The 18,107-nt window shown below is 38.5% G+C and overlaps 1 protein-coding gene across 1 annotated transcript in view; it reads right to left on the reverse strand.

Moving 5' to 3' along the window:
• LOC128359528 (cytosolic carboxypeptidase 4) overlaps positions 1-18,107 on the reverse strand; it is a 170,899-nt gene that overhangs the window by 108,169 nt on the left and 44,623 nt on the right. Inside the window, exons 11-14 of the mRNA XM_053320017.1 lie at positions 15,055-15,171; positions 9,708-9,912; positions 7,862-7,952; positions 6,391-6,660 (exon numbers count right to left, since the gene is read on the reverse strand). Coding sequence (XP_053175992.1) covers positions 6,391-6,660; positions 7,862-7,952; positions 9,708-9,912; positions 15,055-15,171 — 683 coding nt within the window. The remainder of the gene's footprint in view (positions 1-6,390; positions 6,661-7,861; positions 7,953-9,707; positions 9,913-15,054; positions 15,172-18,107) is intronic.

The following is an 18,107-nucleotide window of genomic DNA, read 5'->3' on the forward strand; positions in this document are numbered from 1 at the left end:
TATGCTCTAATTATAAGTAGAGTAGTAGTAGTTATATATAACTAAGAATCTGCCACTCGGTGGTGATTGTTGTCATGATGAAACTGCATTGTTCTATGTAGACTTGAGATAAAGGCATAAGATAATTTACCATTTACTGTATGTGAACTCCTGGTCATGTTTGAAACCTGCCTGCCATTTAATTTTGCTTGTTAAAAACTGATGTAAAATGATTTTGTGACACATACTGTACAGTTATCAGACACTGACCCTGACATATGTCTTATATTTTGGTAAATAAACTCTGCAAAGCATTTCACTCACTGATCTCCTGTATACTTTTAGTTTGACATGGTAAACATATTTCCACTTGGTGACACAACTTTTGAATAGTAAGAGGGGAACACACTGATCACGTGTGTGTGTGTGTGTGTCTGTGTGTGTGTGTGTGTGTGAGAGAGAGAGAGAGAGAGAGAGAGAGAGAGAGAGAGAGAGAGAGAGAGAGAGAGAGAGAGAGAGAGAGAGAGAGAGAAAGAGATGGGAGTAACACAATAATAATTTGTATTAGTAGGGACACCCTCATAAATTCTTGCCCACCCCCTGGCCACCCCTTGAAAAAATGTCTACTTCAGCCCCTGCTATGGAGAGCCATTTAATTCAAAACCCTTCCCAAACTGAAGCTAACCCTAACCCTAACCCTAACCCTAACCCTAACCCTATCCAGAGAAAATGTATATTATTAATATTAATATGTGCCCTCCAATCTGTTGGTCAGTTGCACCATCATGGATAATTCCAGAACTTGACGTTGATAGATAGAGAGTGTCATCCATCCAAGAATGGAGTTCGAACTTACAGATTTATAGAAATGGATCAAAGGATCCAGAGTATGGAAGTGTATCTGCACTTTTATTCAAATGGCAATTCAATGTTCAATTTAGTCATGCAATTTGAAAATGTATTCAATACGCACAGTGACAATGCATTCCTCACATCACTTTGTGTTTTTAGGTTAAAAAATACAATGAAGTATAACAGCGCCCCCGCTTACTGGACTGCATTTGCCACACGCACCAAAATTAAATCAGTCAGTTCTCTCATCGAGGCAGGTCTTCCTTAATGACGACAACTATTATTCTACATGAAGTAAATAATAGTTTACTTCAAAATGGCTGTGAAGGGACACTGTAAAGGTCTGTAAAGGGAAGTGTGTTATATGTATGATCAATGACTGTCATAGACACACAACAAGTCATATCAGGAATTAGTCCATCAGTTCAATCTGAAAGTAAAGGAGGACTTTTGGAAACACCTGTAATTACAGAGCAGCACAGTGTCTTCAGACTTAACATGGGCTAAGAAGACGACAGTACGGTGCAGGACTTCTTTAACAACGCACCATAATATATAGAACTTCAACATTTTATAAAAAACATTCATACTCAAAGCAGGCATGTTATAATTTAAAGCTAATTTAGCGAAAAGATTTCAGAAGTGATTCAGTGGAGGAAAATATATCTATTGCTGGCTGGGCCAAGTTCATTCATTATAAAACCATATTTATTTCAACCTACTCAAGCTAGATGAAATGGGTCAGATACAGGACATGCTACCCTTTAAAAAGAAGTGCTGGAGAAAAAACAGACTCCCCTTAGCTATACCTTCTTAGAGATAAAACACACTGGTGGCAGGTGTCACTAAAGCACACTGTGGAGCTGTAGCAGGCTTTAATACGGCAGCAAGTCTTTGTTGGTGAAGAGCATGAACAAACCAGAATTCACAGAATGGACTAAACTTATGACAGCGACTGCTCCCTTCCAATATTCAACAGCTATAGTCAATAATATTGAAGTGAAACGTAGCCAGGTCTGTCCATCTACAGAAAGCACATTTCCTCTTACATTCACCAGGTGTGATTATTAGACATTTCAAATGTGCTATTTCAACATCTACCAGAGTGATCTAGTGTGTATTCATCATTTTCATTTGAAGTTCATTGGATCTCATTACTTTCATAAAATGCCGTGTGGCTGTCAGTGGTGCCATGTGTGATAACACACTCAAAGACACGGCAGGCAAAAGAAGGGATGTGAACAAAAAAAGGGGTGAAAGACACAGAAAGAATGAGGGAAGATATACAGAAAGAAATAGACTCACAGAGACCAATTTGAACAAGACATGGCAACAGAATGAGGCTATCATGGCTGTCACATCTGCTGGAGAGGGGAAAGATGGCATAATAAAAGAACAGATGGGGAAATAATGGAATGTGACAGGGAGGCTGAATAAGATTGCAGGAGTGTAGGAAGACGATGAAGAGTGGGAAGAAAGGAGAAAAAAGGGTGGTTGGATAAAAGAGGTGCAGGAAAGTGTAAAGGAGAAAAGAGTGTGTGGAGGGAGATATTAAATGTGAGGATGACAGAGGGGCAGAGGGGCTTCTCCTCCCACTATGAGGCACAGTGAGTCAGCCAAAAACCAAACCAGTGCACACCAAGAACCACATCAAATAATAACGGTCTTCCCAGTGTGTCCAGGTACATACACTGTACATTACCATCACACAGCATATAGCTATGTAACTACTGTGTCACCATCCACACAGCACAGATCACTGTTGATTTACTATCACAGCTTTACTGTCCTCCTGCCCAGAAAACTTCAAACTTTTCATTCATTTCATTCATTGTAATATCAGACAGATATGTGATCTCATTACATTCAGAAAGTCACATTCACGCTCATCTTTATCTTCCTCTTTAAAAATCAAAACATCAGTGTTCCCTCAGAAAGCTTGCTGTATATCAAAGGCCAAAGTACAAACTATCAAGAGCTTTTTCTCAACACAGTTAATCCTTGATGTGTATTTCTTTCATAGCGTACATGTATTTCTTTGTTTTAATGTGCATAATTCAATCTAAAATACATAAAGGTGGTGGTGACAGAGAATAGTATACACAATCATTTATGGGATATAGTTGCCAGGAAAGGTCAGACTTCTAGCATATAAACACTTTGCAGCTCAGATGAACTCACCAACACAACACTACTGGGAGAAGGGGGAGGGGCTCTTATCACAGACAATTGGCAAAGAATATAGAATACTTCAATAATATCAAAATGTGTCTGATAAAGAATTATTCAAATGAAATGAAATGTGCGCACAGGTCATATATTACCCCTGTAATAAAATGAACAGATGCTAGCACTGCTGCAGTATAGAAGCACCTTGATGCTCTGCCTGTGTTTCCTCTGGTCAGAGGTAACAAATGGAGACCCTCCAGGTTGTTGTCTCTAAACATCCTACCCTTAGCAAAAAGTAGTACACTAAAGTTCATTTAATTAAGTATGCTTGAGTGTAAGTATAAGAATAGCAAGTAGTGTACTAGGTACAGTGATGCCGGTAACGCATTACCTATACTTTCAAGTATTTAACAAGTACACTCATCTAAATGCTACTAGTGTACTAGGTACAGTGATGCCAGTAAAGCGTTACTTAGTAACGCGTTACTCTAATATGAAGTCTTTTTTCAGTAACGACTAATCTAACACGTTACTATTTACAAACCAGTAGTCAGATTAAAGTTTCTTAAATCCAAGTCACTGTGTGTTACTATTTTTTGTCATTTCCTTAGTAAAAAGATATTATTTGATTTCTTCTTGTGGCTCGGAGAGTGACGTCACGTTTTCAGCATGAGGACAACTCACGTGTGTGACACAAACGTAACAACAATGGAGGGGGAAGAGAAAAGCGCGTTTTCGATTTAGAAATACAGTCATTATTTAGAGTTTCTGTCCGTTAAAGATAACAGTATAAAGGTTCACTGTACACTCTGTGCTAGAGACAAAGTATTATCTAGCTTCAAAAACACAACGTCAAATTTGAAGAAACATTTGGACAGTCAAACTCACAGTCCCACCAGGTGGTGCGAAGGAGAGAGCTGTGATTGATGCAGGAGGCCCCCCACCACCCAAACAACAAAAGCTGGACTTCGGTGCAAAACCGGTAAGTGGGGGAGAGTTAAAGAAGTGGGTCGGGCAGTATGCTGTAGAGGAAATGCTACCCTTAAAAACAGTTGACTCGCCTTCGTTTCGTGCCATAATAGGTAATAATTTGTGGTGGGCCGTTATCGGCGTTAACGTGATGCGTTAACGTGAGACTCTTATCGGGCGATAAAAAAAAATATTGCCGTTAATCTATTCTCAAAGTTGGGTTGGGAGCTGGGTCTATACTAGGCAAGCTATGATGACTTTCACCTTGGTATTGTAACGTCCCTCAATAACACACACTGAGACGTTAGCCGGTTTAGCTTTTTATTCTTGACTGTTACACAGGCAATTAACCTGCACTACTCGTTGATGCCTGACTTCGGAATAAATCTGTTATTTTTGAGCACTTAGATGCATCCCTCTCCAGCATCCGCTTCTTTTTTATTCTGTCCTTTTCAGCGCCTCCTTTCTCCTTTCTCTTCTTGCCTTCCATGATGCCACAACACTGCAAGCAATCACGTTAATGTTTTCACTGTCAAACATATTTCGCTCGAACTTGGTCGCTTTCCGAATTTTGTCACTTTCTCTGTCTGTCTGACGTATCTTTAGGGTGATGCCATCAGACGTGGGGCCGCTCATTGTATCCCCCTACATTTCCGAAAATAGACTTGACCTGCAATCCCAGGAGTCTTTGCTCCATTCTACGTTAATTCAAGAACAAGCAAAGAAATGAAACTGCAGTTCGTTTTTTTTATTATTTATGACCATGAAAGCTTTGTAACGCCTGAATAATTAATTAAATTAAGATAGGCTACACAAAAATGAGTAGATTGATGGGAGAGATCAGAGTGTGCAGAGTAACCATGAATGAGATAGAGAGAGTAAGCAAGTGGTATAAATGTTGGTTGGACGTTTCCTTTATTAAGTAGTATAGCCTTGGAGATTTTCGCGGAGGGTAGAGCCTTGTAGTAGTAATAATGATGTATAACGCATAGGGCCGGCTTACACACGTCTTGCAGCCGCTCACATTAAATGTGGGCTGGTCCACCTGACCTCGGTGGCCGACCGGGAAAACTCCCGATAGTCCCGACGGCCACTCCGTCACTGCTAGAGATGATAAACCATGAATGACATTCCCATAAACAATGCACATCAGTCTGTGTCAATGTAATGAATTGTTCAATAGATGAACCAATATGTTTTAAAATAATAAGTAAAGTGCTCTGACTACTCAGTGCTCTCTGAAGTAGTGTAATGTCTGAATAATATACACATGTATGCTACACAAAAATAGGTATTTTCTGTTGTCCTGAGCTGTTGGAACAATAAATAAAAGATCAATATTAATAACAGTTTATTTTTGTAGTAAACAGTTTTACTTTTTCCATCATTAGGCTTCCATACTATGTGCGCTAGATTCCCCTGCTGCTCTCCTCCTCTCCTGCTGCTGACTGTGTCATCTGAGCAGGTAGAAGCTGATAGTTCACTAACTATAACCAGGGAGCACACTGCAACAAGGTTAATGATCCACACAGTGACATGATATCATTGATATGACACGAAAGAGCCATAGAAAACCCATCGTTTTTTGTGCGCGTGCATATGTGCGCAGGATGCAGCACACACTTTCTAGTTTTATGTTATGTGAACTGCTCCTACACTTTAGAAGAGTTAGGTGCAATTGGTGTAATAAGCAGCAACACACACACACTATCAGGACGCTGCGCTCTCACATGCGCTGCATTGATAGTCACACACACGTGCAGTCACTCTCTAGTGCGCGCTGTTGCTTGTTCGATCCACATTCCGGGAGATTGTGTCTCATCTGCGGGCGTCAAGGAGCCGCTATCATTATGCTGGAGACTCACAGGACGTCCAGGAGAGTCGGATTGTCTGCTTTTATCCTCCCCCTACTTAAGTAGCTTATGAAGGGAGGGGGCAGGTTGTGTTATGAAGCCTAAACCGAAGCCAAAAGCGAAGTTATATGGTTAACTAGCTGCTAGCAACTTCTAATGAAATCGAGCAAGTGATCATTTTTGCGCTGAGAAGTTAGTGCTGTAAGGTAATTAAACATACCACTTGGCCAAAATAGACCACCTAAAATAGAACAAAAAATCAATTCTGGGGAGAAAAATCGATTTTTAAAATCACCCCATAAAAAAATTGCGATATGTACGTGAATCGATTTTTTTTCCCCCACCCCTAGCATATATGTTGTTCTTTTTGTTTGTTTGTTGTTGTTTGTCCAGTCAGGAATGAGGGAAAAGGGGATTTTTTTTTTTAAGATTTGAGGGAACTCTGTTTGTCCTCTAACATCAAAGAACTGTTTAATTTGTCTTTCTTAAACCCATAACCATGAAAAGCTACATTCCTCCTACACGGCCATCAGGTATGTTACTAGATGTTGTAATGAGCATGGAGTACCTCTGTATGTTGGGTTTGCGTGGAGCCATAGGTTCATGTCCTGCTGGTGGGAGGTGACCCCAGAAATCAGGGAAAGCCAGGATGCTGAACCCTGGAATAGATTTGGTGTTAGCAGCTGCAGCTCGATACATCTTGGGTTCGTGATGGGGGACGCAGGCTCCATGTCGCTCCAGTAACCTGTCAATCATGGTTTGATGGTGGGATTCTTCCACTCCTTCCTCCTCCTCATCATCCTGCTCATCCTCTGTCTGACTTGGGCTTTCTTCTCCCCTGGGAGCAAAAAAAACAATAAAAGGCTCATACTGTTAGGACCAGAAATGAAAAAGGAAAACATAAAGCTTCAAAGAAAGCTGTACAGGGAGGGCTTAGACTTCTAACATCAGAAAACAAACACAGGTCATACTGATGAAAAGTGTCACATCACTGCTACAGACAGGAAGCTGTGTTTGTTCTACCAGATTAACATCATATAACACCACAGTGATGGAAAGTCACAATTCTTTACTTCTATGTGATTATTTTCATATATAATTCCACCATAATATTTATATTACATATATATGTAATCTGTTATGTATATATTACATGTGTATCCCCAACCCTAACCCTTCAATTTCAATGAGTGAAAATGATACTGAAATCATTTTTGCCAATTTTTCCATTGTTGTTTCTCAAAATATCTTTTTCATATTTTTGAAAGTTAAGTCCAAAAAATACATATATTTTACATTTAATTTGTAATTCAGGACATTTTATATAAAAAATGCTGTCCCCAATTTTTATGTCATCACCAAAATGTTAGTCTGTGGACTGAGACTGATTTTAGCCGCACCCCACCATTTATGATCAGGAAGTATGTCTGCCCCCCTCTTTCTCATGTCTGCATATGGAGCAGATTGGTTCCATCATTTTGAATAAATGTGTTCAAAAGTCTAAAACATCAGCGTGCAACCTTAAAATGCAACACTACCAAACACTTATTTTCTGCAATTAAACAAACTTTTATGAGTTTTATTTTAGAAAATATAGTTTTCATGTGTGTACCACTGCTCAGTGTTCTACCTAACCATGTGCTGTCTAGCATTTTTGAGATAGACTCGAAAATATCTATTTTTGTCAATGAAATTTTCATTCCAAATCAAAAATTCATTATATCGGCCACAATATCAGTAAAGGTGAATTTTTCCACTCTCCCATCAATCTGTTTCAAAAATCCCATATCTGTCAGGCTTTACTTTAAACTTAAGTCAAGACTAAGTTACTCAACTAACTACTACTACGAACTAACTGTTCTCTTGGTATTTCATGAGGTAGAGCTACATTGATTGAAAAAAAACTCTTCTTGAAGCTGGGAAAATGACTGATGTCAGTGTTATTGAGGAATTCTCAACATTTCTTTTGTGCTGTCAGATTATAATTACATCATAACGATTACAAAGGCAATCAGAAAAAAATGTAACTTTCAGCCTACCTTGCCTCTCTAACCCTGCCCCTAAATCCAGGACTGGTGCTGAGGATGCTGCTGCGACTGTGGAAATCTCTGGCTTCTAACAGGGAAGCAGCTGGAAGACAAGAGACAATAAGTAGGAAAGGAGGACATGACCATAATGTGGATCTAAATCAGTGTATGATGGATGATGAAACCAATGGTCATTGACTTTTTTTCAATATGTACAGGTTTGTCTGTATAAGATGAATGTAGGATCAAAGAGGAGAGCAGAGCAGGTAGACCCAAACACAGACTGAAATAAACAAGACACAGGTGGGAAAACACAGGAAGCCACAGAAACACAAGGAGAAAATATTTCAAAATAAAACAAGAACTAAACAAACAAACAAACAAACAAACTGATAGTACTGGTAGGGTGTGACAGAATTAAAAAGTGAAAACATTTCCAAATATTCCACAGAAGAACAACATGCAGTATATATATTTAGCTTTCAAGTTAAATGTGATTAGGACTGGTCTGAATAATACACCAGTATCATTACACATATGTGAGCTATGATAAGCATTAGACTGCAGAACTGGCTATAATGAGCAAAAGTGAGAATGTATGATTTAATGGTTTGTTAAGATGAGATACATTGCTGCAGAGATTGTGACCGTCACCAGCAGTGTCCATCATTCACTAAATACACAACAGTGAAATATGAAGCAGTGATGTCATGTAATTCATCTGTTTTTCAGACTGCAGAAAGTAATGAAACACATTAATAACACATTTAATAAAATATTAAAATTGTATGATTTTACAAATGGAGCTTAATGCAGTCCTTGTTCTCCTCTTTAAAGTCTGTGTAAAGTAAGAATAAATATGTGTTCTGAGTTTGACATACCACAGAAAAGTGTGTTGTTAACCACCCTGCCAAATTTGAGCTCGGCTGCTAGCTCGGCGGCTAACTGGCTAACTGTAGACTGTAGTAGTAGTGTGTGCTGAATGTATTTATACCTCTACAGTAGCAGGGATGGGTTTATGCTAATCACCGCCGCGTTACATATCGCCCACTAAATCCTGAACACAGAAATGTTGAAACACAGTTTGTGAAGCCTAGCTCCACAATTCAAATCTAAATGGTTGAAATGCTTTTTACACCTTTTTTAGAAATACATTTATGACCTATTTAATGTGTTTAGAAGAAAATGCCTGAATTCACTTTACAATGTCTTTAAAGATGTGATACTGATGGACAAATCTATTCAACTCAACATTATTTGTGATTAAGACATGTATGTCTATTGTCCTGATTGCTTCAATTTCTCTAAGAGGTTGGACTACAGTAAGTTTTCATGTGTTTGTGTCAGCGTTAATCATTGGTAGCCATTATTACTTATTAAAATATGGATGTTACATGTATATTACAAAAATATATGAAACCTGGTTTGACTTAGTTGTACCTAGGGCTGGACCAAAAAATTAAAAGTTTTATATTAATCATGATTTTTTTTTCTGGCGATTTTTTTTATTTATTTAATTTTCTTTTCTTTTTCTAAAGAGCAGCTAAATGTAGCAGTTTAGTTTATTGTAAGATGTTGGCGGATGAGAATGTTTTTGTGAGGGCAGGTGCACAGTTTTTAAAATAAATCTCACAAACTGATGTGATGTGTGTATTGTTTTTTGTAAATATGAATTATGATGTATTATCAAGTGTTTGGTTCAACCTGTTCTTGTTTAAGGAAAGAAAATCACAATAATTGAAATATAAAATAGCAAAACTTGTTTAATCAGAATTGCAATTTAAATCGAATCGGGACCCAAAAATCATTAGAGAATCGAATCGGCACAAAAGCATATCGGCCCAGCCCTACACTGTACCTGGTGTATGTTCATCTGTGGATGTTTCTGTCTCTAAGTGAGACTCAGAAGACGAGGTGGACGATTCACTCCCTGTAGTATTCCTCCTCCTGCTGTCCTTCCCAGAGGAGTGAGGAGGCAAACTGCTGAGCACCACAGCATCCTCATCCGATGAGGAAGATGATGATGTTGAACCTTCCTCTGGCTCTGAACTGGAATCCAGCTCCTAGGAGACAAAGACATTGTCTTACAGTCATGTGATACGCTCAAAGGCCAAAATGTCAGCCACAACGGCAGTTTCATACTTCACGCTTCAGTCGACCCTGAACAAACATTTGAACAATCACACCACACACAGAACACAATGCACTAAACTGCATGTATTTGTTGGAGGAGTTTTAAGAAATGAATTATTGTTATACATTTTTTCTTGTCTTAGTGGGATTTTTGTCAGGAAAAAACAGAATTGCATATGGAAAGTGCTACAGAGAGTATGGATTGCATCGAAATAAAACAAGTGTGGTGTAGTGTTGGGTTCACTGTGGTGTGTTCTGTAACAACTGGAGTTAAAAGTATCTAACAGTTGTGTAGCTAAGTTAAATAATTTTGTGCATTGCAAAAGGTACCAGTGTCTAGTATGGAGGGACACTGTCCTCAACATACAGCTGACTTTATCAAATGTTTAAATTTAGCTGACAAGCGACCTCTTGAGGTTGTGTTACCCACAAGATAGAAGAATAGAATTTGAAGTTGTGTTCAATTTATCCCAGCTTTATAAATATTCTATTGCTCTGACAATTATGCAATGACATTTTCTAAAATTGCCAAACTGAGCCAAATTTGAATGTACACGTGCAGATGCTGCAGAGTGATTGGGTGTGGAGGAGACAGTGGCATTGTCTCAGTCCATTCATCTTCTGATGAAAAAATTACTTTAATACAATAAGAAATATTAAATTAAAAAATATCTTAGAAACCTTAATAACTACATGTCATTATTACAATACGTTTGTGCAGTAAATGATGGTTTGCTGAATCTGACTTGAAACATTTGCACAAGCAAACTTGATGGAAAAAAATAAAGGTTTACGGTATGAATACAATGACTTAACACTTATTATGTATGCTGCATTATTATTTACTGCTGTTTATTTAACTTGGTTGTCATACTATCAGTAAATGTGTCTTCTGACAGGTGCATGTTTGGCTTTACTACAGCTTCTGTTATTTTACAGCACAATTCATGATCTGTGCTGTGGTTTCCAGCCAGGAGCACAAACATGTTTCACTCATGACAAAGACAATATCAACTGTCAGATAAATGAACTGCAGCAAATTTAGTGACACAGGGTTTTTGCTAAACACTGATAGATTTCATTTTCATCATGCATTAAGATATAAACATGTCTTCTCTGTGGGAGACACAGTATATTTATACTATCACATGGTGTTTTTTTTACATAGAAAAAACAGGATCTTGGCATTTGTAATAAACAGTAGTTCTAGAACGGATTAATAGATCCAGTTCCCCAATACCCATCTCGTCCCACCCATCCTGAACTACCATGCATTCAATCCACTCACTCTCATCACAGACATGTATAAAAGTACAAATTATACACAAGGAAATACTAAGTAAATAGACATAATAATAATAATAATAATAATAATAATAATAAAGAGAAAAAAGATATATGTTAGAGAGAGGAGAAAGGAAAGAAAGATAAATAAATAATAGAAATAGGGAAATAAAATAAATAAATTACAAGTAAATAAATAAAGCAAAATAAAAAAAATATAAATATAAAAATAAAAAGGGGGAGGGGAGGGGGCTCAGTTGGTTTCTGCAACAATAGTCAGAGAGTCAGTGTATGTAAGGAAGGGCTGCCACATCTTGTAGAAGCTGCTTGTGGAACCTTTCAAGGAGAACCTAATCTTTTCTAGTGTAATGCACTGTAATACCTCCTGAATCCATTTATTATGAGTCGGGGGGGAAGAGTGAGACCATTTTAAAAGGATGAGTCTTCGGGCAAGTAGTGTGGTGAATGTAACAATTTTTCGAGTTGGCTTGGGCACATTGCACGAAGAGAATAATCCAAAGAGGGCAGTGAGGGGTTCGAACAATATGATCTGGGTTAGGGTTAGGGTTAGGGTTAGGGTTACCCTAACCCTAACCCTAACCCTGTAACTTTACTAATTGTTTCAAATATTGTCATCCAAAACTCAGATAACTTAGGGCAAGATAGAAACATGTGTACAAAGTCAGCCGGAGCCTGCCCACATCTGTTGCATGTGTCTGCTCTGTCCAGATAGATTTTGGCCAGCTTAGCATTAGTAAGATAGGCTCTATGCAGAATTTTGCATTGAAGAAGGTTATGTCTTGCACAAATAGAGGATGAGTGAACATTATTTAACATCTCCTCCCATTGTTCATCAGATAAAAGAACCCCAAGGTCCTGACCCCAAGCAGCTCTTAGTGAATTCAGACAGTTTGGAGACAGTGAGTGAATGTGTTTGTATGTGATTCCTATGAGTCCTCTCTGCTTGGCGTTGAGGGTTAAGAATTGGTCGATCAGTGACTTTGGAGGACTGTTAGGAAACTGGGGGAAGCAAGATTTTACCACATGGTGTTTTTGATAAAGGGAACACGCCTCCTGCTATAATATCCAGTAAGGATAAAAACCTTTCATCTGGCTGCTTTAATCCTCGTAATGTATTCTAACATATTAGCATGAATATGCTACCTATTAGTCAGATATTAGCACAATTATCATGAGTGAAGTCAGATAGTATCCATTGTTTGATGACATGAAACATTATCATGGACTGAGACACTAATTTATTATCACCCATCTGTCTCTGACAAAGTCTATTTCTGTCTCTCTCACACCCAACCTCTTTTCCTTCCTCTCTCTGTCTCACACACAGGATTCTCTCTCATAGTTAGGGCTAATATTTGGAGAAATCAAGACAGGCCTGTCGCAACATGTCTACAACACACCTCCAATGTGTTTATTCATGTATTTATTCACACCAAGAAAATGCATTCAGCGTACAAAAATATGGCCACCTGTGATGTTGCCCACAGGTTGCTGAATCTTTCATTTACCCCTCACCACTGTCTGTCAGTTACTGGAATCAGAAAATGCAAATTATGAAAAATGGGTACGAAGTCTGGGTGAGACTGAGCTGCAACAAAAACCTGTTGCACACTGAATCTCTCTTAGTGAAGTATCAGACACTTACAATCCTGTCCTTTCTTTATGGTGTCACTTCCATTAAGCAGATACACTACAAAAACCAAAACACATACAAAAAGATAAAAACACATGCATCAAAGAAAATATTGCAAAGCCAATCACTACACTAGGCATGCTCTGGCCTGCTAGAAAGAATGATGGGATTGATTTGAATTGCAGCAGCGAATATAATTCAATTATTGTCATTATAACGATTCACTGCAACAAGTCTGGTGAAACTCCTTCCTGTGTTAAAACCACAATAACCTTTAAACATAAGATCACACTGTATTACATCAGAAACCACATCTCCCTTTCAATGACAATATACAGTTGGCATAAACATTCATCTTTCTCATAAAAACATAATTCAATATAAAGTATTCCTGTGCATTTAAACATTACTTAAAGTCTGTGTAAAGTAAGAATAAATATGTGTTGTGAGTTTGACATACCACAGAAAAGTGTGTTGTTAACCACCCTGCCAAATTTGAATGATTAAAAAAATCACCAAATATATGAAATAAGGCTTCAAAGTTGTGTAAAAATCAGCCTCTTTCTCTGCTCCCAAACGCTGTGGGAGTGACCACCAAGTTCGCTGAAACCCCGCCCCCTACCAAGTGTCACCTGTCAATCAAAGTCACCACCTCTACCAGAAACATGGACGTTACGTCTGAGAGCTTTCTGTTGCTAACTCAGCTGCTAGCTCGGCGGCTAACTCGGCGGATAACTCAGCTAACTGGCTAACTGTAGACTGTAGTAGTAGTAGTGTGTGCTGAATGTATTTATACCTACAGCAGCAGGGGAGGGTTTATGCTAAATCCTGAAGACAGAAATGTTGAAACACAGTTTGTGAAGTCTAGCTCCACAATTCAAATCTAAATGGTTGAAATGCTTTTTACACCTTTTTTAGAAATATATTTATGACCTATTTAATGTGTTTAGAAGAAAATCTCTGAATTCACTTTACACAGTCTTTAACCATTTGAATTCTCTTATACTCCAGTCTTTTTTGACTTAATTAACACCTCCGGGAAAAGCTTTTTGAAGTTTGTGTTGGAAACAGAAGAAAGCGATGCAGTCTCATCTGGCTGAGCTGGTGTGCAGGGTATCTCTGTATCACATGTAGAGTCTCTGGCATTAGAACAAGCTGGTTCTTGAGTGTTCTTTAACAGCTGTTTGATAGTCTGGATGGGGCCCATCAGAATCTTTACATTTGTCATTGAGCTTGCATTTGGTCAAACAGACCTTTTTTTTATCTCAGAAGGACAATAATCTCTCTCGCCTCTGGCTATAATTAGTCATGTCTACCTCTGGTAATAGCCATGGCAGTCAGGATGGTCATGATCATGTTTGAAATTAAGACACAGTGTCAGTCTCCCTGTATCATTTCCTGTCTCTCTATCTCTAATCAGTCATGCAGTAACAGCCGTGTAAGTCATAATGCTAATCTATGTATAATATAGAGCACACTCTGTCTCAACACTCTTCCTCTGCATGCATTATTTTCCTGCTAGCTACGATGCTCCCATACAACAAAACAAACCAGTCATAATTCAACAAGTCTTCATACCTAAACAACAAAATAACTGTCTACCAAAATTACCTAAATGACTGTTCTCTGATCTGCCTTCTCTGTGCGATCCCAATCAAGTTTATTATCCCAATCCAAGCCTTTAAATACTGAGTATCTGCATTGTACCATCTGATACTTCTATTTACCTAAATGTTGATTATGTATATGGCACATAAAGTGTAGAAATAACAGCTGTAGCTATTAGAATTGGTAAATTTTATTTTACACAAGTTGCTTAATCCAAATACTGAAGGTCCTGAATCAAGACTGTTCAATTGATCAGCCTAATGAATGTTTCATTGGAGAATGGGACTCCTGAAATTAACGTGAAGCAGTCGGCTGGAAAGAAGACACACTTTATCACTCTGTTACACAATTACTGACACGCTCAGTCCACTCTGATTGTACAGTGGTGTTACAGACTGAATCACAAATGATCCAAATGTTTCATGAATGAGGCCCAATCAGCCTATGCAGTAAATGACACAGTGAATATCCAAATACACACACACACACACACACACACACACATACATATATGGAAGCACTGTACCATGAAGTCATGTAAGAGTTCAGGACAGAAGCGGCTGTACTGTGGCAACAGCTCTTTAGGTCTGTCTGGATCAGGACGAAGACGAACTTTGTTCAGGTCAGTCTCCAAGTCATCATCCTGGATAGAGAAAGATAGAAACACACACATACACATTTAACTCATCCTTCAGTACACATTGCTACAGATGTGTGTGCATTGATACATTACGTCTGATTTGATTCAGGTTAAAACAGATGCAAAATTTTCTTACAGAGTTTCAGTAATTACCCAAGCTGCTGGGAAGGAGAAGATGTTGGATGATTGTAAACCGGTTACGGGTCTGAAACCATTTTAGGTAGAGTTTACTGAATGTTCCCCTAAACTGTTCACTGGATCATTGGGATTGGGATTTATCATTTCTCTGTCTCCGCAATCACTCCCTCTTTTCAGTATGTTCCCTTCCACTCCATCTATCTCATCATTCCCCTCTCACCTCTTTTGCCGTCTCCTCTCACCCATCATTCTTTAGACCTCCTAATGACCTCACTACATTCATATCACTGTAAATAATAACAAGCTTAGGCAATGACTTAATCTTGTTTTCAGGCTCAATCAAGCTGCCTTTATCTCATTTTGAATAAGCAAGTGTGAGAACACCAGCTACCCTTCATAATGACTTCCTCTTTTAGCGAGGTTGCTGTTCCAGTGTCAACGTGCAAATTATGTTCAGTAAATGATTGTAGCTGAAACATCTTCTACATCAGTGCTTCTCAAGTATTTTATGTCAAGCCCCCCACATGGAAGTCAAAATGAAAATGAATGCTCGTTGATGTAAACTCATTTCTTTTATTTTCAGCCATTAACATCAGCCAAAACCCATAAACAAACACAATAAGCAAAGTTGAACAGTATTGAAATAATATGACTGTGACTTCCTCATGAGATTGTGTTCCATTTTGCCCAGTTTTACCCAAGCTCTTCTGCTATATTAACAATGATCTCAAGAGCAAAAGATACATCTTTTTGTTTTGTCTTACCTTTTGTTCTGTCTGTTCGATCAATAGCTCTCAGTTTTTGTTCCTTCACTGTCTGAGCTCTGTCCATTGTGTACGTCACATGTTGATTTGCTGTCACAATAAATCTTGCTCTTGATAGCCTTGAAGCATCAAAGCACTTTTCTTATTATTCCTTCAAGATTTAGATCCATATAATGCATTTAAGGCCACATTTATGCCGCCTGGTACCCAATTCAGATTTTTCATAAGGCACAGATCAGATATGTATTATGAATGTGTAAACAGGGGGATAAAGCACATGGAATTGGATATTCTTAGATCCATTTTGGGCCTCAATCATATGTGGAAATGAGTCTGATATTAATCAGATACCTGCCAATCCCCTTTTTCACCAAAACGATCCCAACTCTCTTCCTTCCTGCATTATGCTTCAGCTAGTCCCTCTCACATCACCCTCCATTCTTTCAAGATCATATACACCTCCTTCCTTCCTTTCACCATGATGCCCAACCATCACCCTCTCATTAGGCCTGCATCCACTCTCAGCCAATCATTCCTACCCAGCCAAAGCCAAGCAGTCCCCAGCCACACTAGTCCTGACTGGTCCATTTATACTGATCCACTGCCCACCCCCACCCCCCTTATTATCATCTGCCTCAATATTGTTCAGGATTAATATTCAGGCAGTTTAGAGATGCAAATGGCTTGTAATTTATTTACAATTAAGTTGAGCCCTGTTTTCTCATATGCTCACATTATGTGTGTATGTGTTATGTATGTGGTATACCTTGATGATAGGGGTGAGTGATATGACCTCTGTCAGCTTTTAACGCTGGAAAGTGTTAGTGCATTAGAGCTTTCTTCTGTTAACTAGAGCAGTAATGCTAGCCTGGTGAGATGTTTACACAATAGCCCTGAATGGATCCCAGGACACTGCAAGCACAAAGCATGCATGCTCGTGTTCTAAAAGTGCTTCTTGTCTTCTCTCTTTTTCCCCCCTTCTGCTAAACATCCAGTCTGGATGAATGTAATATATGCTGAATATATCGATGTCATTCAAGTCATTGAATACAGTTTAAATAAATACAAATACATCAATTTGGACCTTACTTTATTATTATACATCTAAGTCACTTTCCATGGAATTGTACACCACAAAGTAAATACATAAATAAATAATAAAAATGGTATAATGTTGCTTTACTCAAATCTTTAGCCAAAAACCCTACCATGTCTAAATAAAATGCCTCAAATATAAAACTATGTGTAGTATAAAATTGGAATTTATGTTTGCCAGCGTCATTACATTTTTAGCCAGTATATATATTAATTGTGCCACCACAGCTCAGTGCTTTTCAGCTAAGTGTTGTGCCTCCCTGATTCATAATGGTTGGGTGTCTAACACCCAATGAGTGAGCAGCCTCTGCTGGTATGTTAAGAGGTCCAACTGCATTGGGATCCTCAATGTATACCTTGTTGTGTTTTTCTCATATATTATGCAGAGTGCAGTATGCACAGGTGATTGTAGGACCATGATATGTCTACACTGAGCCCTGATTAATCTCTGGTTAAAGTAACACTGGTCTTCAGGTTCCCAGTCTCAGGGTACCAATTCATCAGCCATGACCGGAATGGGTAACCTGGATTCCCTAGTTGCATGACGACACTAGTGTTCCTTGGATCTCCTTTGTGCTCTGAGGTCATGAAAAATCAGAAATTATATAATTACAGCTCGCATACTGAAGAGAAGTGCCGAAAGTATATAAAGTAACCACCTAGCCATGTAGTCTGCATTTAGAAACATGGAAGAAGATGGGCCATTCTGAAAAACTTTGAATTCAAGCATGGTACGGTCATAGGGTGCCGCCTTGGAAATAAGTCAGTTGGTGAACCAACTCCATATTGGCCCATTTATTTATAAAAGCTCCTGCAGGTGTAATGGTCAAGTGTCCCAATACTTGGTGTCCATAATATGGACAAAAGTATTAAACGTGTACACTATATTATAGTGTACTTAAGCTATATTCTGTGTGTTGTCCTTTTGATAGCTAACATAAT

The sequence above is a fragment of the Scomber japonicus genome, chromosome 5, assembly GCF_027409825.1.
Source record: "Scomber japonicus isolate fScoJap1 chromosome 5, fScoJap1.pri, whole genome shotgun sequence".
NCBI lineage: Eukaryota > Metazoa > Chordata > Actinopteri > Scombriformes > Scombridae > Scomber > Scomber japonicus.